This window comes from Thalassophryne amazonica, chromosome 15, assembly GCF_902500255.1.
Source record: "Thalassophryne amazonica chromosome 15, fThaAma1.1, whole genome shotgun sequence".
Lineage (NCBI taxonomy): Eukaryota > Metazoa > Chordata > Actinopteri > Batrachoidiformes > Batrachoididae > Thalassophryne > Thalassophryne amazonica.
Window position 1 is genome coordinate 68,635,916 of NC_047117.1, and position 25,191 is coordinate 68,661,106.

At 45.2% G+C, this 25,191-nt stretch overlaps 1 protein-coding gene across 22 annotated transcripts in view; it reads right to left on the minus strand.

Moving 5' to 3' along the window:
- Nucleotides 1–25,191, minus strand: part of LOC117527150 (receptor-type tyrosine-protein phosphatase delta-like) — a 527,875-nt gene that overhangs the window by 182,848 nt on the left and 319,836 nt on the right. For all 22 annotated transcript variants that reach the window (XM_034189362.1, XM_034189358.1, XM_034189350.1 and 19 more), the window contains one exon: nt 8,615–8,764. In XM_034189362.1, the coding sequence (XP_034045253.1) occupies nt 8,615–8,699 (85 nt within the window). In that variant the 5' untranslated portion in view covers nt 8,700–8,764. The remainder of the gene's footprint in view (nt 1–8,614; nt 8,765–25,191) is intronic.

The window sequence follows — 25,191 nt, forward strand, 5'->3', positions numbered from 1 at the left end:
AGAAACCAGTGAAGCACAATTTGACTAATACGTTTAAAGTAGACCTGCACTGAAATAAATGCAGTCAGATCTTCGGACCAAAAAAATTACTTACATTTACACATAAGATTCTTCTGAATGTAGTAAAGTAAATCTGGAAGCCCAGATCTGTCATTCAACGGAGAAATCTTCATTTAAAAATGACAAATTTACAGCTAACATTTAGCCCTCCGCAAAACTGTCCCTCTCATCATGGACGCTGCCGAGACGTCACGGAGAAGACCCTCTCTCCCAGCATGCATTGCGCGCCAACTGTAATTTGTGGATTTACGTCAGTTTGCATCTGCACCTTTTTCTTGTCTTATATGGAAGGATCTACTTTTCTTAAAACTTCATATTGTCTTGCAGCACGTTTGGTGAGTATACATTTCTTTTATTTGTACTTGAAAATTATTTTGGGGGACTTTTTCATACGCCCGTTTGATTGAGTGGTGTCGCAATGAAAATCTACTGTCTTTCGCCTCCGGTACCATCGCGGGATATGGAGGCGAGACCCGCAAAGAATCCCAGTCATTAAAAATATATAAACCTCTCGCAGCATCCATGGAGCTCTGGAGCTCTGATTGCCGAGACGTGCAGTGCTGTGGATTTTGCCGCAAGAAGTTTGTCCTTGCAGTAACAGGTGTACTGGCCGCTTCGCATTAAAACAGTGAGCATAATCGCAGGACTTGTGCCAAGTGTGCTGCAGCTCCATTCAGTAGACAGAGAGGTGATGCCGGTGTGTGCGCTGAATCTGGCAGAACACCGGCTGCAAAGCAGACACGGGCGGTGTGAGTGGCCCGCGTCGGCGGTTAACGAGCTCGTTAACAAGCCCGCAGACTTAATAAGCGCAGCGGAGGTAGAGAGCGGGAGAGGAAGAATGGCGCCCGCTGTCGTTGCTGATCTGAGCACACAGATCTGTATCTTACATTCATTGCAGCTTACGTTTGGATGTTGAAACCAGGACGTGTATAAGTAACATTACTAACAGATAAAATCAATTTCAATGCGGGATCGGACTGAAGGCGGGAGCGCATTGTCTTGTCCCTGACGTCATAGAAATGATACGGCTGTACAAACTGTTTTCACAGAGGGCTAAATTTTAGCTGCAAATTTGTCATTTTTAAACGAAGATTTCTCCGCTGAATTACAAATTTGGGCTTACAGATTTTCTTTACTGCATTCACAAGGGTCTTATAAGTACATATCAGCTATTTCTTTCTGAAATCTGACCACATTTATTTCAATGCAGGTCTACTTTAAGATCACAAACGCACAGCAAAGCTCAATCAGTGTATAACTTAATGCATCAAACAAATTCGCATTATTGACCCCTGGTGGTTTGGAGGCTGGCATGCATTTTTCAAATCAGGTCCGATGCTGCATGGCGCCACATCCTCAACACAACAGAACTGCCTTGGGTTATGAATGGCAACCACCCAGGCAGGCATCCAGTCTTTTCCAACTTCTTGAAAATCGCCATCTGTCTGCCACATTCAGGTGAAACCACAGAGATGAATAAGCACTGCTGCGGACATCGAGCACCTATCTGCGATATTTGTGGCGGAAATTGCCACAAGTTTACAACCCACCATTGTACTGACAGCAACACCAGTCTACAATTCCTGCATATAACCCACCATCTGGTGGCTGTGGCAAATACCACAAAAATGACAACAACAGGTTACACAAAGTGAAAAATAATTCAAGAACCAACATAACAGCATAATGCACCAGTAGAGAAATTATTTTAAAGAAGTGAGCTGGTATTTAAGACAGAACGGTTACAGAACTTAACTTTGTGGGCTGCAATTCTTATTTAAATAACTAAGATTTTCACTCACTCACCTTCAACTGCTTACTCCAATTAAGGGTTATGTGGGAAATAGAGGCTTGACAGGAAGTATTGATTATTACCTCCTCCAACTCCCTGCAACTTCATTTAGCAATATTAAATATAGTGAAAAATCATGAATAGCCACAGAGATATAATGTAAGTAGATAGAAGTAGAGTCTTCAAAGGTGGATGGGGTGGGGGCGGGGGGGGGGGGGGGGAGTGATTGCACAAGAGAATGGGTAGAGCAGTTCCAAGGTATTCGCTTTTTGAGTGCTATTCCAGGTTAATATTTGCGAATAAGCTGCATTTACAACAATGTATTTTATCCTTGTTTTGCACTTCTTCTCTCACATGTAGAGTAAGTCGCTTTAAGAATAACAAAGAACTTTATTAATCTCGAAGGAAATTGTTTAGATAAAACCATCACATGTCAAATATATAAATTTAAATGTAATGTCAGCTGGAGATAACATGTTTGACATTTTATTTACAGTAGTCCCTCGCTATAATGCGGTTCACCTTTCACGGCCTCGCAGTTTTTCTGATTTTTTTTTTTTGGTGCAATTTTGCATGCTTTTTTTTTAACAGCGCATTGTGTTCTGCATCCTTATCAGGCGGGCCGGTCGCAGAACCAGTCAGCATCACCGCGATTGCTCTCACTGCCTCCGATGCGCTTCCTGAGTCTGCGGGCTCAGTAAACGCAGCAGCGGGCCACTCACACCGCCCTCCTGTCTGCTGTACGGAGCTGCGCCAAATCTGGCAACAGGTCCAGAGACTACGCTCGCTGTTTTGATGCGGATGCTGACCGCAGCCGCAGAGTGCCGTGGCCACCGAGAGAGGACTTGGATTCTTTGCGGGTCCCGCATCCGTAGCTCTGGAGGCAGTGAGCGAAGGGAGAGGTCTGCGTGTGTCTGTTTATAATCTTCTTGCCCAGAAGAAAAAAGACAGTGTTTACACAGGAGAGAAAAGTGAGACAATGTTAATGCCTGTTTGAGAAAAGTGTATAAAGTGTGTAGTGAGGGGTTTTACAGCCTTAAAACATCTATAATAATTGCAAAAAATAGCGCTGACTACTTTGCGGATTTCGCTTATTGCGGGTTATTTTTAGAACGTAACTCCCGCGATAAACGAGGGACAACTGTACACCAATCCCCCGTTAACCCTGACACCAAACTACAACATGCCTAACATGTCTAAGACCTTATATAAAAATCTTGTGTTCCCAATTTGAGGTAAGGGCCCCTCTCTGGCTGGCTTCCATCAACTGATGGGAAAAAAATGCGAAGACCAACAAAATCAAATTCGTCAGCGCAATAAACAAGGTCAGTCTAACGCTGTGAAGCCAACATGCACCAAGTTACTAAAATTTAATCAGACAACATGTTCAAACCAGATTAAAATGAGTGCTGTCTTGGATTCACTCCAGTTTTCTAAAAAAAAAAAAGCTATGTTCTTTGTGTCTTTGTGTCCAAAAACTGTCCATTTGGGTAAACTGTAACATGCATTTTTCATTGCTTTGAGAATAAGAGAAAAGTATGTGTGGCTTCAGTAAATTCTATCCCTTTGGGATCTTTAACCCAAAAGAACACGTTTGCTTAAAATTACACAAAATGCCAATTTTTACATTTGACTTTGACAAAATTGTCCATTGCCTTATTGGAGTAACTGCTGAGGCTGGACAGCAGATTTTGATCTTAAATTATTCAGAGACTACAAGTTTCTGTTGCCTAATTTATTTAACAGTTTTCCTGAAAATGACCAAAAAAATCCCGTTTTCTCCTTTAATCTAAATTAATGATGACCTTGTTGATATTATTTAGATAATTTTTTAATTTTATAATTAAAAATAATAATTACCATTTATTCCTAGACTTTGGTAAAAGCCCATACCAAAGTCTAGGAATAACCATGCACGCTGCAAAATGGAGTAAAATGTTTTATGCTGGTTCTTGTAGTGATCTTGTTAAAGTGAAGCGATTGTGATGTTAAAATGAAGTAGAAACACACAATGAATGTAAATTGTATCTCACACACTGCATCCGAGTGCTCACTACTAACATCAGTTAGGAATGTACGACCCAATCACTACTGTAGTATGCAAGAGAAGTAAGCAAACAAGAGAAACAATTCAGATGTACTATGCTGCTGTCATGTCCTTTGAGCCAGATGTTTCCAGATGACAAATATGTGCATACCTGCATATGGTGCAATAAGCTCTATTTTACAGTGGTCGACTTTTTAAAGCAGTTCCTGGCCCCTTGGACACTGCTGTTTTCATGTACAGCCACAGTCTTTCTTTAAATTTTCCCAGGATGTGCTTTTTCAATTTCCAGGTTCCAGCTGCCTCATAGGACAGAGTGGTGTAGTCCGTGTATACACTATGGAGAGAGTAGGTAATCCGTGTCCCATTCAACTACTACGACTATGACATACTGGTTCTTGCAGTGAGCTAGTATGAGTATTCAGACTAAGGCTGTGTTCAAAAGATCGAGCCACAATCCAATATCGATTCACACTCAAAAAATCCGATATCGATCCAAAAATATGTGGATCGATCTTTTCTAGGTGGCTATAGGGACTATTTTCTTTGACGCGCAAGGAGCACTATAAAAAGCGGGTGCTGTCTAAATGAAACCGAAACTTAAGAAAGCGAGATGGCTGAAGCTGCAGAGCTAAAATCACCGCCTGGAATGAAAGTTGATGTTTGGCAATACTTCGGATTCAAATGTTACAAGGACAAAGACGAACTAGACAGAACAAAAGCAGTGTGCAAACTGTGCCAAATAGAGGTAAAATATAGTGGCAATACCACCAATCTCCGCAACCACTTATCCAGGCACCACACCGATGCAGTTAAACCTGTCGCGAACCAAACAGCACTGGAAAAGGCATTTGTTGTTCAATTTCCCTCGAATTCTAAGCGTGCCTTGAGCATAACTGAGGGTCTCGGAATATTTATTAGTAAAGACCTACGACCCTACAGTGTGGTAGAAAATGCTGGATTCAAACTACTGATCAATAGACTACAACCATGCTATGTCCTGCCCAATCGCAAACATCTGAGCGAAACGGTAATTCCACAAATGTATGCGAAATCAAAAGATACCCTTGCACATTCGCTGAAATCTGCCGAGAGGGTGGCGTTGACCTGCGACTGCTGGACCTCCAGAAATACCGTGTCTTATCTGACTATTATGTGCCATCACATTGACGAGGAATGGAGGCTAGCTTCTAGTGTTCTACAGACCAGAGCAGTTGAAATGAGCCACACTGCAAGTAATCTCGCTGATCTGCTCACCGAAGCCATACAGGAGTGGGGAATCACTGACAAAAACCCCGCAACTGTTACAGATAATGCAGCCAACATCGTGAGAGCGGTGCAATTAATGGGCCATTTTCACATGGGCTGTTTTGCGCATCTCATCAACTTGGCATCGCAAGCAGGACTAAAAACTCCTGCTATTGCACGCTTACTGGGGCAGGGAAGGCGAATTGTGGCGTTTTTTCACCGAAGCCCCACTGCGAACCACACACTAAAAGAGAAGCAGCAGCTCCTTCAATTGCCACAACACAAACTCATAGTGGACGTCATGACCAGGTGGAACAGCTCCCTGGATATGCTGGGACGTTTCCTCGAGCAGCAGCCAGCCATCTCTGCAACGCTGCTGTCACCCGACGTCCGCAGGAGGGAAAGCGATATCTGCACTTTAATGGAGACAGACATCACCACCGCAGAGGACGTGGTGAAATGCCTAGGGCCAATGAAGACGGCCACGCTCGTCATCTCCGAGGATGCATTTCCAACTATGTCCATGGTTGCACCACTGCAGTTTCAGCTTCTGAGTCAGATGACATGTACTACCGAAGACTCTTCTGTGATTAAGGAGCTCAAAACAGCAGTTCATAACAACTTGAGCTCAAGGTATGTTCATTTAACATGGCTGTGTAGTAGTAGCACTGAAATGCATTAGTCTATAGTTTTTAATATACTTGTCTCTGATTTTATTCACATTTTCTTACTTAGAATAGAGCAGTGATTTTAGACTGTACAATTCATACTAATGTTTGCATGACTGTTCCATCTGTATGCATTTACTGTAGGCCTACCCTGCTATATACAATGGATGCATGTTTAATCTATCTATCTATCTATCTATCTATCTATCTATCTATCTATCTATCTATCTATCTATCTATCTATCTATCTATCTATCTATCTATCTATCTATCTATCTATCTATCTATCTATCTATCTATCTATCTATCTATCTATCTATCTATCTATCTATCTATCTATCTATCTATCTATCTATCTATCTATCTATCTATCTATCTATCTATCTATCTATCTATCTATCTATCTATCTATCTATCTATCTATGATATTTGTTCCTCTATATAGATATGAAGCCCTGACGGAGACCTTGTGTGTAGCATCATCATTGGATCCACGTTTCAAGACCCTACCGTTCCTGTCTGGTGAGGCACGTGATGCTGTCTTCTTGAAATTGACCTCTAAAGCTGCTCATCTGAACCCATCAACTGATGTAAGTTTGCAGATTATATAGTGTGCACATTTGAATATTTAGACTATTTTTTTTTTTAATTGGGCAGCAAAAGACTGAATTCAGGTTAATTTGTGTCTTATTTTGTAATATTTTTCTGCATCAGGAAACTACACCAGAGTAAGAAGACACCTCCCATGGTTCAACTGATGTGGCTGTGCCTGCACCAACTGAACCGAGGAGGCAAAAAGACTCATATGCTCTGATGGGGTCAGCATACACACCAGAAACTCCACTACAAAGGAAAACTCCCACTGAAAGGGCTGAGGAAGAGGTCGCCACCTACAGGAAAGTACCATTTATTCCTCTTTCTCAAAATCCACTGACATGGTGGCAGGTGCATGCAGGGGATTTTCCTCTTCTGGCAGGCCTAGCAAAGCAGTACCTTTGCATACCTGTGACCAGTGTCCCATCTGAGCGAGTCTTCTCAACCGCTGGAGACATCATTAGTGCTCAAAGGAGCTGCCTCACTCCACAGCACGTAGACCAGCTCCTTTTTCTCCAGAAAAATTACACAATTCCTGAAGACTAGGACTCTTATCAGTCAATCATAATTTCTTACACTTTGCTGTTGTTGCTGAGCTACTGGTTTTTTTTTTTGGTGGTCATGGTTGGATAGTTCTGGTCATTATTGTTTTACTCCTGCCATGGGTATGTTATTCAACCAAAAGAGGGCCACCAACTTTCATGGTTAGATTTGGAGACGGTCAAGCATAATTTCTTAAATAATTGACCTACTGAGCTACAGTTGCTGAGCTACTGTTTTTTTAATTTATTTAAAATTTCTTTGTGGTCATTGTTGTTTAGTTCTGGTCATTGTTTTAATCCTGCCATGGGTATGTTATTCAACCAAGAGATGGCCACCAACTGTCAAGGTTACACTCTGATACTTATCAGTCAAGCATCATTTCTTACACAATTGCTGTGGCTGCTGAACTACTTTTTGTCTTTGTGGTCAGAAACCCTGCCATGGGTATGTTTATTCAAGTAAAAGAGGGCCACCAAATGTCATGGTTTTGATTTAAATTTCAAATAAAACTTGGATTTTTTTTCATTCCAAAATAAATACTTCTCTCTGTGTGTCCCTCTTACACATACACAGATACAATCACAAACACACATGGGGCTATTTTGTCTATGAGACAGGTTTTATTTTAAAGTGACAATCCAGCAATATGTAAATAGATCGATATCGAATCGAATTGGATCAAATCGTGGATCGAATCGAATTGTGACCTTATGAATCGGAATCGAATCAATCCTGGAAATTCGGATCGATTCCCAGCCCTAATTCAGACACAGACTGATTTCTGCTCTTGATTGGCTGTTGGTTGGAGCTGTCAATAAAACACACTGTCGTTTAAGGGTTGCTGTTACCACCTATTGTTGTGAATGTATATGAAATGTGAAAGTCTCATCAGTGATTATACAGCAACCTTGTTACCATCGCTGAGGAGGCACTGTATTCCCCGACGTTTGTCTGCCTGTTTGGATGTTAGCAGGATAACTCAAAAAATACTGAATGTATTTCAATGAAATTTGGTGAGCAGATAGAAAATGTTCTCCAGAGTATGTTCTTGAATTGAGATCCAGGTGAATGTTCGGCACACAGCAAGACTGAACTCAAAACGTTGTGATGAAATTTGTTGAGAAGATGGATTGTGTTCGATAATATCTGTGCTAATTCCTTATTTTATGTTAGTGATCACGTGTTTGGTTTGGTTGTCTGTCTGAAAGTGTCTGGAACCTGGTTTAAAGTTTCAGCAAGAGTTGGGTTTCACTTCCACCACACATGTGCGGGTTGCAGATAAAGGGCCAAATAAGGGAGGGCCAAATAATGGTTTGGTTTTGGGTAAGGGGCAGTAAATTACAAAAAGAAGCGGGGTAGAAATTATAATAATGTCTGATCTCACAATCGACCAGTTTGGTATTGCGTTTGTCTCGCTCCTGGATGTGTCTGGGCTTGTTGCAGGGACTTATCATCACATGCATGATGGAAATTAGGAGGAGGCACTGCTTTTATTTTAAAATATGTGCAGTGTTGCTGTTGCTTGAAATGAGCCTGTCAGCTTCTTTCATTTCCAAAAACGAGGTCCGGGGGACCACAATGCCCCCGCTGCTTGTTTTACAAATCCTTTCACATCTGTGCATATAAAAAAAGAATGTACGTATCCGAGTGTGCAGAAGGACTCACAGTCGGCGTCGGCGAGAAACAGGAAGCTGAGGAGGAGCAGGCCTGGACTGGCAGAGTGCATCATGGGATACGCCGACACATGCATGCTGTATCCGCCGTGAGCTCACTGCCTCACTGTACAACAGGGCGACAGAAAAAGGCCCTCACAACCTGGAGGAGAGAGAGAGAGAGAGAGAGAGAGGCCAGCAGTTATTCGAATAGCTACACACAAATACACACAAACACATACACGCGCAGTGCGCACAACGCGCACAGAGTGCGACTTCCCTCCAGGCCTTTCACTGCAGTTATGCAGCTGCCTCGTCTGCTCTCGCTTCATTACGACCGTACACTCAGTGCCGGAGGTGCGTTTTTAGCAAGTTCGCTCACAAAGTCGCTGATGAGCTTTTTAACTCTTAACAAACATTCAGCGTCGAAAACACCAGTCGCCAAAAGTAAGCAGGAGCCGCACGGCACGCAGACAAAACTGCATGATGTCAGAGGGATGAAAAGGAATGAAAGGCTTTAAGACGGGATGGAGGGAGCGATTGATGGATGTTGGGAAGATTACAGTGGGCGGAGACTGGCGGGATGCGATGGATCAACGTGCAGCTTGACTTCGCTATCCTTTCTTTTTTCACTTACTTACATCTGGTCTTTCTCATGTCTTTCTGTTCTGCATTTTTTTCAAACTTGGCTCACATTTCACACATTCTGTCACTTTCATTTCTTTGTCTTTTACCTCTCTGCCCCCACAGCATCTCTCTCTCTCTCCGTTTGTCTGATTGTCTCTCGCCCATCTGTAGCGCCTGTAGTGTGAGTGTCTGGCATCAGAAGAGACAGACGTCTGCTCGCGCCACGGAAATCTCAACTCATATCACGTGAAACGATGAAATGTGGCAGATCCCTGCAGCCGTCCGCAAGATGCCAGTGTTAAAGCATGCGACATGGAAAAGTCAGTTGGGAAGTGTGATGGAGCTACTCCATAGACTATACAAGCTCTCTGTGACGTCACCCAACGGTTTTCTTCTTATCGCAGGTGGCTTTGGTGCAGATATTAAAAACTATGGTCAGCATAGCCTCAATAACTCCGGCATCAGCTAACATCACCAAGCTATTGACACCGATTAATTAGTGCTAACATACAGATAAAAAAACATAACAAAAACACTGGAGCACTGACTTCTTAGATGCTCTGTTAGCACAGTTAACCACACAGAAAGCAAACTATCTCATATATTAGTCATAAAATGCTCAGAAAAGACGAACACCGTTCAGTCCACGACAGCTACTGAGACCCTTGACCTGACACACTTGCTCTCAATCAAAGCAACCACACCCCTAATTATTCATATCTTCATCATTTAAACAGATTAAATCATCAGTTTCAGCTATTTTAACAGTTTTTTTAAACCAGGCTTCAAACGTGCTTATTGCAGCACAAAAGTTTGATATTTTAACATCACCTTTTATGAGGTTTGACTCACATTTAGAGGCGGCCTCAAGTGGCCATTCAAAGAATTGCAAGTTGTGACACGTGACACACTGGCTTCAATATTTTCAGGACCAGAAGTTGCCAATTCAGCGTTTTGCTTGAGTATATGCAGAAAAGTGTGTTCGCTACTTCACACAATTGTTTTCTGTTTACATGCATTAATGCACCGCGTGTGCACGTGATCATTTCTGCACACATACATGTTGTGTAAGCAGCACAGGCATATGTTTGTATGCAAGTGCACATTTGCAGCTGTTGCAAAACTGGGTAAAGGCATCAGCAGCAGCCGCAGCATTCTTAATCCTCTTCACTCCTGAACAAGCCATCTGATTAAAAAAGAAAAAAACAAAACAAAACCAAAAGAAGAAAAATAAGACAAGGTGGGTGGGGGCAGAAAAATGCTGGAACCCAGGCCCCGTAGCAACCCTGCAGCCCCTGCAACAAATGGCTAAACCCACAGAGGATTTTCCACTTGGTTTAGTTTGAAACAATTGCTTTGGGTTAACCTAGATCTGTCGCTGCACAAATGAAGTCCTGTGCAGTGTAATATTTGCAGGGTAAGATAGGGAGACGCTGCTATGAGGCTGTGCATAAACTGAATATCTGCTGCACATCAGCCAAAGGAAAGCACTTCATGCTTCTCGACTCTATTACTTCAGACAAGGAGGTTATATGTTTTCATCTGTGTTTTTGTTTATTAGATTATTAGTTTTTTTTTTTTCAGCATTACTCAAAGCTAATTAAGTCGCCTGCATGAAATTTGGTGAAAAGGTTGCATCTCTGGAAGAGAGAACCCACCTATGCCAAGAGGGTGCCTTTTGGACCCTTTTGGAGTTTTGGATCTTTCAACATTTGAAGCCTGGGTTTAGTTTTAGGTAGATGCCTATTCATTTAAGCCTAGATTTTGGTTGGAAATTGTGGAATAGTGGATGGAAGTGGGTGAAATGAGTTTCCTTCAGAGGGAGGTGAGGCTCAACCGGAGAAACAGGGTGAGGCTTTCTGGTATCTGGAAGGAGCTCACAGTGTACCCACGCCACTCCTTTACATGGTAAGGAGTCCGCTGTGGTGCCTTTGAGCTGCTTCTCTTTAAAGTTTCTTTTTTTTTATTTTCTTGCAGCAGGTACAACTGGGAGTAGACCTAGAACACGGTGGAAGGATTATATGTGCAATCTGGTCAGACAATCCCTCGGCTTCCGCAAAAAGAGCTGGAGAATGTGGCTCTAGGGGGAGATATCTGGGATACTTTCTTCAAACGGATGCCAGATAAGAAGTTGAAGTAGCAATAATATCTGCATCCATTTTCTATGCTCACTTACTCCAATTAAGGCTCACAGGGGTGGGGGGCGGAGCCTATAATATCTGCATATATTCTGCATATATCTGCATTGCAATATCTGCAATGTAAACAGGAGTTATCAGAAAATACCTCCGGTCCCCACAAATCAGTAATACAACGTGTCGGGGGATCACCCAAGTACACACTAATGATAAAAATGAATGAAATTGGTCAGTTGGCTCTTGAGATATCGTGCTAACAAGGGTTGCAATGACAATATCTCGAATATCTCGCTGTGACCTTGAAATTGACCCGAAAGTCACTGTAATTATCTGGTGTTGGGCGATCACCCAATTGCACTCTTATGCTAAATATGAATGAAATTGGTCAACTGGTTCTTGAGATACTGCGGGAACAAATGAAAACGGACGGACAGATGGACAGACAGACGTTCGGATTGCTATATTCCCCCATATATCATAACGGGGGGGGGGGGGGGGGGGGGGGGGGGTAAAAAGGGATTGATTCCCGCCTGGGTCTGTCTGTGTGGAGTTTTCATGTCTTCCTCACGTCTGCATTTGTTTCCTGCGGGCACTCTGGTTTCCTCTCACAGTCAAAAACATGCTTAAACACACACACACACACACACACACACACACACACACACACACACACACACACACACACACACACACACACACACACTATACTTTTTCTTTGATCTTATCAATAGCAGTCCATTGCAAAAACGTGTATATTCACTTATTATACTCTGTGAAGAATTCAACAACAACATAAAACGACAAGAGCAAATTATTCTTTTTTGGGGGGGGGGGTTCTTTTAATTAGTTGTGTATTTGAGACTTTAGTTTTCTTTTTTGGCCCCTTTATTATTTCAAAGCAACTGTTCTCAAACTTTCTTTGTCACATCACCTTAGATGCCAAAAAGCTGTTGTGACATGCAGGTGGTTAAAGGAGACGGTTGATTGATCGATGGATTGACAGATCGATGGGTGGACAAAAGAAAAGAGGTGGAAGAAGAAAAAATGATGAGAAACAGTGGCAAAAATAACACTTTTCAAAAATGTTATTAAAAATCATATCAAACATGTTGAGCTTTTATTCCACTTTCAAATCAAGCATTTGTCCATTTATATATTAAAAGTGGCTTGTTTGAGTTTGAGTCGTGAACTAAATTTGAAAATATAAAAAAAACTCTGTGATCAAATATTTTAAATTATGCCACTGTAGATTCAAAACAAAAACAAACCTCGGTTTTCTTCCTGTAGAATAAATTGCTTGTCAGCATTAGACAGTCCAGTTTCCACTGACTCTTTCAAATTAAAACTGACCTCTTCCCTGTCAAATATAATTCAGATTAATTACGGATTCTGTTCCGGTGCATGTTTGTTCCTTTGGTTTAGTTTGTGTTTTGGATTTTTTACCTTGCATGCACATATGGGCATGTGTGTGCATGCACGCGTGGTTTGCATGTGGCCGCTAATCACTCTGACTGATTCAGTGTCACTGGAAAAGGCTGCATTATTTAGTATGTCACTTCACAGCGTGTCACATTAATTAAAGAGCTACGATAACGGAAAGAGTGAGAAAGGCCTGCGCGTGGGGGGCGGGGTTAATGAAAAAACAGAGAGGGGGAGAAAGAGAGTGAGGCGAGGAAGTGAGGAGAAAGTCTAGTGGTAAACGGAGCTGAGAGACAGAGATGGCCAGAAAGGGCCGAAGCTGAGAAGGTGAAAACCTGAACCCCACACGTTAAGCAGCAGCCAGATTGTAATCTGGGTGGCTGCCGGTGCTCGTATTATCGGGGGTCAAACAGAGAGCCTCCCTCGCTGTCTGAGCCGCCGCCGCCGCTCGCTCGCAGCCATTCGCATGCATTAGTTCTTATCACTTAGTTATACACAGTGTGTCTGCCAGGGCCTGCAGCGATCACTCACACTTATCTCTGGCAAAGCGTCTCACTGAACAAAGACTGGCTGAAGGACTGACACAGTCCTGTTTTTTAAAGAGGGGTCGACCCCCAAAATGTAAATCTGCTGCATATTGTGAAATATCCGCAAACCATTCATGAAAGTTTATGCGAACCGTGCATATCCATGAACCCTTAATAATTTTGCTGCACACCTTGAATAAAATATCCCACAAAACATGAACTCGGGTCACAAAACGTGAATATCAGAATCAGAATCAGAATCGCCTTTATTGTCATTGTAATTTACGTACATTGCAATGATATTTGAGTGCAACTCCAAAAGGTGCTTTTCCGAGGTGCAAGTAATTATTAGCCAAATAAAAGATAATAAAATTGAACAAAATAAATGATTTAGATTTATGTACAACTAAAAATAAAATGTGGACAAAATATAAAAAGTAAAACGAGAAATTATGTACAACTGTGGAATGATATTGCACGGGAAAATATTGCACATGGGTACAGATATTATATATATATATATATCATTCATGATATATATTTTCTTTCTGTTTAAGTGGTTTACAGATCAATTACTTCAGGAAATCTTGATCGCAAACCCAATCTCTGCAAAAAATTTTTTTTGTTGGGGGGGGGAGGGGGTGCCCACTACACCTGGTGAGGTGGGGAGGTGGGCCCCGAGCAGGTTCTCGCTTCTGGTTGAAGCACCCAGCCGGTGCATGACAATGCACATGTGGGGACTTTGACTGGGATGGTACACCTGTCAAATGGCAAGCTCAGTGTTGTGTGGGCCGCTGAAGAGGAGGTACTGCTGGCCCACCGCCACCAGATGGCGCCCTGCTTGGAGTGCGGGCTCCAAGCACGAGAGGGCATCGGAGCCGCGGGAGGTGACAGCTGTCACCTATTAACACCAGCTGTCACCCATCACCACCACTACAAAGACCGGACTGCAACTCCACCTCCTCGCCGAGTAATCTTCTACCATACAGGTAATCTTCTCTGCTGTGATTATTGTTGTCCAAAACATTGTTCTGTGTGCAGCCGTGTTCCTGCGGGCTCTGTCGGAGGCTGGATTGGCGGACAGTGAGAGGACGACGTTCTTCACCTCTCACTCCATCCAGGAAAGAGACCAACAGGAGCTGCACGGGTGAAATTGTTGCTGGAGGTGGAGGGTTTCCCTCCTAACTGTGTACAGACTGTGGGATTACTGAGTGTGCGAACTCACACTCATCCAGACTGTTTCTGTTCTCTGCCAGCAGTACCGGGTCTGACTGCTGAAGACAGTGGCCACCTGGGCGCAGGGCTTGGCGGCTCCGGTGTTCTTCGGGTCCGTTGGTGGTGAGGGCTGTGTGGGATCCGGCTCTTCTCGCACCGGACGTCTCCTATCTTCAACACCTGCCACACGTCACCTTTGTCGGATTGATATAACGCATATTTGTATCTGTCTGTATTACGTTGTGCACCTTCACAACATTAAATTGTTACCTTTTGGCTATTCCATTGTCCCTTCATTAACGCCCCCTGTTGTGGGTCCGTGTCACGACACTTCCCCAACAGGATTTCTCGGCCAGCGTCATGGATCCCGAGGGGCGTCAACTCGAGCCTGAACGGCCAATGGAAGAGCAAGGTGCACAGGCGCCAGCAGGAGGCGTGTTAGGGGAGCTGCAGCAAATACTGACCACTTTCACTGCTCGGTTGGATCTGGTAACCGAGCAGAACGTTATCCTCAATCGGAGGATGGAGGCTCTCACCGCCACGGTGGAGGCGCGCGATCAAGGCGCTACTGCAGCACCTCCTCCTGCTGGTCCTTTGTCAGACACAAACGTTCTACTGGTCGTTCAACGACCCCCCCCACCATCCCCTGAAGCATACATAAGCCCTCTGGAGCCGTACGGAGGTTGTGTCGAGACGTGCGCGGACTTCCTAATGCAGTGCTCGCTCGTCTTTGCACAGCGTCCCGTCATGTACGCGTCAGACGCTAGCCGGGTGGCTTATGTTGTTAATTTGCTTTGAGGAGAGGCACGCGCCTGGGCTACGGCGCTCTGGGAGCAGAACTCACGGCTCCTAACGTCATACGCTGGGTTTGTAAGGGAGTTCAAACAGGTTTTGATCATCCCAACAGAGGCGAAACCGCTTCGAGCGTGCTACTGTCAATGCGACAGGGGCGTCGGAGTGCAGCCGAGTATGCAGTCGACTTCCGCATCGCGGCTGCGAGGTCCGGCTGGAATACCGTTGCACTCCGTGCCGCCTTCATAAACGGGCTGTCTCCGGTCCTGAAGGAGCACCTGCTGGCTAAGGAGGAACCGCAGGATTTTGACGGGCTTGTCGACCTGGTCATACGCTTAGACAACCGGTTAGAGGAACACCGTCGGGAGCAGGGCGGGGGGCGTGACCGGGCACGGGCCGTCCCTCTTCCTTCCGGGTCCGAAAGGGTGCCGTCGTCCCCACGCTCCACAGCCAGAGGGCCCCGTGTGGCTACAGCTCCCCCTGCTGAGGAAGCTATGGACACGAGCAGGGCCAAAATGAAATCAAAGGACAGACAAAGGAGGCAGGCCCGCGGGGAGTGTTTTTTCTGTGGGTCTAGTGGTCACCTACAGAGGAACTGTCCCAAACGGTCAAACTACAATGCCCGTCCTTAGAAACTGGGCTAAGGGTGGGCCATAACACGCACGAGGGGGAACCCCGAAAATCAGCACGAATCCCAGTCACAATCCTTTGTGAGGATTTAACCCTTCATGCCCCAGCACGTATAGACACAGGGTCGGAAGGGAATCTGCTGGACAGCAGATGGGCAAAGGAAGTAGGGCTTCCTCTGGTGGCTCTGCCTTCCCCTGTGAAGGTACGAGCACTAGATGGCACTCTTCTTCCATTAATCACACACCAGACACAGCCAGTGACTTTGGTGGTGTCTGGGAATCACAGGGAGGAGATTGTGTTTTATGTAACACCTTCTACCTCCCGAGTGATTTTGGGTTTTCCCTGGGTCTTGAAACACAATCCCCGGATTGATTGGCCGTCTGGGGTTGTGACGCAGTGGAGCGAAACCTGCCACCGGGAGTGTTTAGGATCCTCGGTTCCACCCGGTGTGACAGCTAAGGAGGAGGTCAAAGTCCCCCCCAATCTGACGGCGGTGCCATGTGAGTACCACGATCTTGCTGACGTCTTCAGCAAAGATCTGGCACTCGCCCTTCCCCCGCACCGACCGTACGATTGCGCCATCGATTTGATTCCGGGCACTGAGTACCCGTCCAGCAGGCTGTACAACCTCTCACATCCGGAACGCGAATCAATGGAGACCTACATCCGGGACTCCTTAGCTGCCGGGTTGATCCGGAACTCCACCTCCCCGATGGGCGCGGGTTTCTTTTTTGTAGGTAAGAAGGACGGCGGACTCCATCCATGCATCGATTACAGCGGGCTGAACGAGATCACGGTTCGCAACCAATACCCATTACCTCTGCTGGATTCGGTGTTCACGCCCCTGCATGGAGCCCAAATATTCACTAAACTTGATCTTAGGAATGCATACCACCTGGTTTGGATCCGGAAGGGAGACGAGTGGAAGACGGCATTTAACACCCCCTTAGGTCACTTTGAGTACCTGGTCATGCCGTTCGGCCTCACAAACGCCCCCGCGACGTTCCAAGCATTGGTTAATGACGTCTTGCGGGACTTCCTGCACCGGTTTGTCTTCGTGTATCTAGACGACATCCTCATCTTTTCTCCGGACCCTGAGGCTCATGTCAAGCATGTACGTCAGGTCCTACAGCGGTTGTTGGAGAACCGGCTGTTTGTGAAGGGCGAGAAGTGCGAGTTCCACCGCACTTCTTTGTCCTTCCTGGGGTTCATAATCTCCTCCAACTCCGTCACCCCTGATCCGGCCAAGGTTGCGGCAGTGAGAGATTGGCCCCACCCAACAAGCCGTAGGAAGCTGCAACAGTTCCTTGGTTTTGCGAACTTCTACAGGAGGTTCATTAAGGGTTACAGTCAGGTAGTTAGCCCCCTGACAGCCCTGACCTCCACAAAAGTCCCCTTCACCTGGTCGGATCGGTGCGAAGCTGCGTTTAGGGAGTTGAAACGCCGGTTCTCGACTGCACCAGTTCTGGTGCAGCCCGATCCTACTCGCCAGTTCACAGTGGAAGTGGATGCCTCTGACTCATGGATAGGAGCCGTGCTGTCCCAGAGTGGGGAGTCCGATAAGGTCCTCCGCCCTTGTGCCTATTTTTCCCGCAGGTTGACCCCGGCTGAGAGGAATTATGACGTCGGCAATCGGGAACTCCTGGCGGTGAAGGAGGCTCTTGAAGAGTGGAGACACCTGTTGGAGGGAGCGACGGTGCCCTTCACGGTTTTCACGGACCATCGGAACCTGGAGTACATCCGGACCGCCAAGCGGTTGAACCCCAGGCAAGCCCGCTGGTCACTGTTCTTCAGGCGCTTTGACTTCCAGATTACATACTGCCCCGGGACCAAGAACCAACGGTCGGATGCACTGTCCCGGTTGCATGAAGAGGAAACCAAGGCCGAGCTGTCAGACCCCCCAGAGACCATCATCCCCGAGTCCACTGTCGTGGCCGCCCTCACCTGTGACGTGGAGAAGACCGTCTGGGAGGCCCTGACACGGAACCCGGACCCGGGAACCGGCCCGAGGAACAAGATGTACGTCCCACCAGAGGCACGAGCTGTGGTTTTGGACTTCTGTCATGGGTCCAAACTCTCCTGTCATCCCGGAGTGCGCAGGACCATGGCAGTGGTCCAGCAGCGCTTCTGGTGGGCGTCTATGGAAGCCGACGTCCGGGACTACGTCCAGGCCTGCACCACCTGCGCCAGGGGCAAGACGGACCACAAGAGGACCTCAGGACTCCTCCCACCCTACCGGTGCCTCATCGCCCCTGGTCCCACATCGGCCTGGACTTTGTCACGGGCTTCCCGCCATCCCAGGGCAACACCACCATCTTAACGATAGTTGACCGGTTCTCCAAGGCGGCCCACTTCGTGGCCCTCCCGAAGCTCTCTACGGCCCAGGAGACAGCAGACCTCCTGGTCCACCACATGGTGCGTCTGCATGGGATACCAGCGGACATCGTCTCAGACCGTGGCCCTCAGTTCTCCTCTCAGGTCTGGAGGAGTTTCTGCAAGGAACTGGGGGCCACCGTGAGTCTCTCGTCCGGGTATCACCCTCAGACGAATGGACAGGCAGAACGGGCCAACCAGGAGTTGGAGCAGGCCCTCCGTTGCGTCACCTCCGCGCACCCGATGGTCTGGAGCACCCATCTGGCCTGGATCGAGTACGCCCACAACAGCCAAGTGTCGTCTGCCACCGGCCTCTCCCCGTTCGAGGTGTGTTTTGGGTACCAGCCCCCATTGTTTCCGCTTGTGGAGGGAGAGGTCGGTGTGCCCTCGGTCCAGGCCCACCTCAGAAGGTGCCGCCGGGTGTGGCGGACCGCCCGTTCTGCCCTGTTGAAGGCCCGGACGAGGGCCAAGGCCCATGCAGACCGCCGGCGTTCCCCGGCCCCTGCATACCAGCCCGGGCAGGAGGTATGGTTGTCAACAAAGGACATCCCGCTCCAAGTGGACTCCCATAAACTGAAAGACAGGTATATCGGACCATTTCCCATCACCAAGGTCCTCAGCCCGGCCGAGTGAAGCTACGGCTGCCAGCTTCACTGCGGATCCATCCTGTTTTTCACGTGTCACGGATCAAGCCATACCACACCTCACCGCTTTTCACCCCTGGACCTGCACCGCCTCCTGCCCGGATCATCGACGGGGAGCCGGCATGGACCGTGCGTCGGCTTCTGGACGTCCGTCGCAAGGGTCGGGGCTTCCAGTATCTGGTGGACTGGGAGGGGTATGGCCCCGAGGAATGCTCCTGGGTGAAACGGAGCTTCATCCTGGACCCGGCCCTCCTGGGCAACTTCTACGCCCGGCACCCGGATAAACCTGGTCGGGCGCCAGGAGGCGCCCGTTGAGGGGGGGTTCCTGTTGTGTGGACCGCTGAAGAGGAGGTACTGCTGGCCCACCGCCACCAGATGGCGCCCTGCTTGGAGTGCGGCTCCAAGCATGAGAGGGCGTCGGAGCTGCGGGAGGTGACCGCTGTCACCTATTAACACCAGCTGTCACCCATCACCACCACTACAAAGACCGGACTGCAACTCCACCTTCTCGCTGAGTAATCTTCTACCATACAGGTAATCTTCTCTGCTGTGATTATTGTTGTCCAAAACATTGTTCTGTGTGCAGCCGTGTTCCTGCGGGCTCTGTCGGAGGCTGGATTGGCGGACAGTGAGAGGACGACGTTCTTCACCTCTCACTCCATCCAGGAAAGAGACCAACAGGAGCTGCACGGGTGAAATTGTTGCTGGAGGTGGAGGGTTTCACCTCCTAACTGTGTACAGACTGTGGGATTACTGAGTGTGCGAACTCACACTCATCCAGAACTGTTTCTGTTCTCTGCCAGCAGTACCGGGTCTGACTGCTGAAGACAGTGGCCACCTGGGGCGCAGGGCTTGGCGGCTCTGGTGTTCTTCGGGTCCGTTGGTGGTGAGGGCTGTGTGGGATCCGGCTCTTCTCGCACCGGACGTCTCCTATCTTCGAGCCTGCCACACGTCACCTTTTGTCGGATTGATATAACGCATATTTGTATCTGTCTGTATTACGTTGTGCACCTTCACAACATTAAATTGTTACCTTTTGGCTATTCCATTGTCCCTTCATTAACGCCCCCTGTTGTGGGTCCGTGTCACGACACTTCCCCAACACTCAGGGAGGACAGAAACCTCTCATGGAGCAGAAGGACAAAACCTCGCTTGATCTTGATCTTCAGTATGAATACAGACCGTAAAAGCGGGGCCTCAATGTCCTTCTGACTTTTTGCGTTTTAAGCAGGAGGTGACAGAAAACTTACCACAGGGATAACTGTCTTGTTGCAGCCAAGCGTTCATAGTGACATCACTTTTTGATCCTTCGATGTTGATTCTTCCTATCATCGTGAAGCAGAATTCACCAAGCGTTGGGTTGTTCACCCACCAATAGGGAACGTATAAGAGTCTAATGTGTGTGGGAGTTGAGGGGTGGAGTGAAGCCTTGTGGTGCAATGAAAGTGAGAGACGCGCAGTCATAATCCCACAGATGGTAGGTTCGCACCACTGGCTCAGCCAAGCACGTACACCAAATCGTGAAGAAACTCACGTTTTGCGAGATGGGTGTTCATGTTTCAGGAGATATTTATTCAGTTTTGTTATTCATGGTGTGTGGATAATTCATGATTTACAGCTGATTCACATTTTGAGGGTTAACAGAGGAGAGAGGAGCATAGCCGAGAAAGTCTGGGAGCTAGGACCACCCCATTCCCTCGACCCATAACTAAACCAAACCAATGTTTTGAGGTTCTTTGATTTAACCCCAAAACACAATCATGATGTTACCAAAAATAAAAAGCCACCTCAATACAACCTAGGCTCCATTCTTAGATGTTTTGTGGGCCATCTTTTCAGTTAGGACAAAAAAGCGTATTATTGATAAGAAAGCACAGCCGCGAGCAAGCAGAAGCTAACTGACAAATTAATACTATTGGATGGGGCAATAAGAACTCAGAGTAAACTGTTTTCTTTCTTCACTGAACAAGCAAAAACTGTCGTGAGAAGTGTGTGATTGCACGGAGAGTTTCCCTGTGGAGGTAAATGTGCACATTTACCTCACCAAATGCAACTTTTTCACAAGACTGCCTATACAGTTCGTCGCTTACCTTTGGGAACAGGTTCCCAATTTTTTCAAGTCCCAACCCCCCTGACACACATGTACACATGTTTTGCTTCCAAACTCCAGTGGTATATATTTTAACCATTACAATTTATACAAACTACAACTTCTTATTGAACAAAACAAAATAAATATGGATAAATCACCTTTGCAGTGGAATTATTCAAAGTGACATGCATCATGTATCTTAATTTTTTTATTTATTTATTTCTCTGATACTCAAGCATGATCATCAGTGTTGCCAGATACAGCTGATGGTTTCCAGTCCAAAAGCTGTTCCAAACCTTGCAAAATTGCACACAAAATGAACTAAATTATAACTATGAAAGTGCTGGTTATTTAATGTAGAAATATTGAATATAATATTTTAACTAAATATTAATAAATCTTTCAACTGTCTCAGTTGCTTTATGTATCATAAAAAGCAATGCAGCTGAAAAATACATCCTGCAGCCACAAACTGTTTGTTTGCAGCAAGCCAAATTAATTTCCCTTGCAATACCTAAGGGGACACAGCCCACATTTTGGGAACCACCACCTGAGTGTCTTACCTGCCGGCTAGCGCTGCTGTTCACTGAGGCATTACAAGTCGCTAAGGTAAGCGGCTAACTGTATAATCGTTCATTAAAAAAAGACTTATTTACTTTTAGTGAGTTAGGTGATCACTCATGATCCTACGTACAGTATGTTAGTCCAAATCCAGATAGTATGAAGGATTGGAATTGGATTTGAATGAAATTAAATGAAAACTGGCCTCCCAGCCGTAAGTTATGAAACCTTTCAGAAAATGAAAAAAAAAAAAAAAAAGAGAATTTATTGTCACTGTACAAACAGTGAAATTTGTTCACTGCTTTGAACCATCCTAATTACATTTAGATACAATCCAACCACTAGGAGCAGCGGCCAACCATAGTCTGGCACCCGGGGACCGACTCCAGATGTAGAGATGCTGCCTTGGTCAGGGACAGAGGAAGGAGTAGACCCTAATGGGCATGTTTATGATGGTGGGAAGAAACCCATGGAGACATGGGGGACTACAAAAGGATTACAAAAAGACAACTGAGATTTTGAAAGTTGGTGAAATGTTTGGATTGTGATACAATCACAAGGTTTGAATTGTCATTACTTTATTTTGAGGGAATTATATAAGATTTGGTCAACTTATTCAACAGAACAAAACATGAAGTTTTTAAAGTATGATACTTATTTTATCTTTCTTTTTCTTTTTTTTTTAAAGCTTTTTAAGATATTTTGAGGCTGAGTTAAAGTGATCATATTGTGTAAAATACACTGGCATGCAAAGGTTTGGACATCCTTTACACATTTAAATGTTTTAAAAAACTCAGTGAAAACAAATGTCTATGACATCATATAAATTCAGATACCTCCCCTCACCCAACCAAAGCCAAGAGAATGGAATGCAAAAGTAAGGCTACCCTTTATTACACTTGTAAACAAACAATAATTTGTTTGTTTTTCCCCTTTAAACAGTCAAATTCTGTGGAACCAGTTGACATAATGAGATGAAGTAAATGAAACATTAATTTTTTGAGTGTATAACAACTAAGACATCAGTTTCACAGTTACATAAATATTTTCTGCACTATAAACCTGAATGTTCAAATTAATTAAATAGATAGTGTAAACTCAAAATGTTAAAAAACATTTTACTTACATAAATATTTTAAGTTTGTGTAACATGTTCTTGCTTTTTGAGTAAATTAAACTGAATCTTTGATTGACTTGAACTAATTGTATATTAAGTAAGCAAAACGTCAAAGCATAATTTAAGCACAACTTATATAACTTATATATTTGAATTCCACTTATTACAAGATTCAAGATTAGTTTATTTGCCATTTGTAGTTAAAAAACCACATAGGAAATGATTGTGCAAAAAGCTCAGTGCATCACACACAAAGAAAACAACATTAGACAGACATGGAACAAATCACATACGACCACCAAGGACACAATAAAACCATCTACGTTTGTTTATTTGTCTGAATGTCAGCAGGATTACGTCAAAACTACTGTATGGATTTTGATGAAATTTTCACCACAGATAGATATTAGATGATGGAAGACTTCCCTGAATTTTGGAGGTTATCCAGATGTGGACTCTGGATCAAAATTTCACTTTTTATAGGCTTTGAAGGATTACATCAAAACTACTTCACAGTTTCTCACCAAATTTGCACCATAGATAAATATTAGGGCCATGGGCGCAATTTGGTGGGGGATAGGGGGGATATGTCCCTCCCACCTTTTCAACCAGGGTGGGCAGAATATGGTATGTCCCCCCCACCTTCTGACATATATGTGTGTACTTGAAACATGCTATGCCAGTTTTATGTGCAAAACCATGTCAGAATAGTATCTTTGTTTCTGCAAGTTTGTATTTTTAGCAGCATTGACTTGTTTACAACACCTGTTTCTTGTTTGTCACATTCAGAATTTTCTGGGACTTCATTTGCCCAGATTTGAAACCAAAAGTAGTTGCCTCTAGGGACTAGTGTCTACACATAGGTATCAATGGACCATATGCTAATTTACTCAATTCTGAAAGTTAGAAAAGGAAATCAGAAAAGCTATCTGGGACTGTTGTGAAAGTGTAGTGACACGGACCCACAACAGGGGGCGCAAATGAACGGTCAATAGATGAGCCAAAAGGTAACAATTTAATGTTGTGAAACGTGCACAACGAACATACAGACAATCTCAGAATATAATTACAGCCAAATTACAAAGGTGACATGTGGGCAGGCTCGAGGATAGAAGACGTCTGTCCTGAGAAGAGCCAGAACCACACGATTTCCGCCCCCACAGAACCTGGTGAATACTGGAGCTGCCAAGTCCCGAATTCCCAGGTGATCACCGTCCCCGACTGTTGGATCTGGTACTGCTGGCGAGAACAAAGACAGTCAAGTGTGGGTGTGTGTACACCCAGTAACAACAGCGGTGGGAATGCCACCTCCACCTCTCACTCAATATGTTGCAGCGGTCTCAGCTGAAAAGGAGCGCCGTCTTGCACAGCCTCCTCACAAACGACCGGTTCTCCTGCAAACACTCACAATAATAGATTTATCGATCTCAAAAAGGCTGAGAGTATTACCTCCAATGAAGCATGATAACTCGGCGATGAGGTGGAGATGACGTCTGGTCTTTATGGAGTGCGATGATGAAGAATGTGTGACAGCTGTCAGGAATTAATGAGTGACAGCTGTCACTCCCGGCTGTGTCCGTGGCGGCAGCGCCCTCTCGTGCCTGAAGCCCGCACTTCAGGCAGGGCGCCCTTTGGTGGTGGGCCAGCAGTACATCCTCTTCTGGCGACCCACACAACATGGGACCTCAGAAAGCCCATCTGCAATTATTGCTTGATCTCCAAAATCAGTCTATGCAAGCGAAATTATGTTCAGTATGAGTGTTGTCATTAGTGCCACTTCGAAACTTAAATTCATGATAAGTAATTTATCCTAAACTTATGATCTGCTGTTTTTTCAAACTTATGCAAAAACAAATCTTGAGAAAAAAATACAGTTTGTGATAGTTAATAATTATTAAGAGCCTGTTCTTTCATATTTATGAACACATTTTACCACATTGCAGTTGTTTTTTGAAATGAAAACTCAACCTATCATTCTTTTTGAGTTCTACACATGTGGTGATACCTTATTTACACCAGGATGTTAATAAAATCAATGCTGGCTATTCTCAGAATAAAGTACTTATATCCACAGTTTCAAATTGTATAAGTCAAATGGTGTCCACTTTATGGTCTTCTCAAAACATTAAAATTGCTGTTCTGGATGATCACAATGCATCTGAGCTTATCTAGAAACCGTTGGCTTCTGGGGGCCTATGGGCTTCGGCCCTGTGGGCCTCGCACTTTGTCCCCCCCAATTTCTAGTTCTAAATTGTGCCCTTGATTAGGGCATGGAAGACTCCACTGAATTTTGGAGGTGATCTGGATCTGGTTTCTGGATCAAGATTTCATTTTATATAGTCTTTGAAGGATTATGCCAAAACTACTTAACAGATTCTCACCAAATTTGTACCGCAGATAAATATTATGGCATAGAAGTCTCCATTAAATTTAGGAGGTGATCCAGATCTGGATT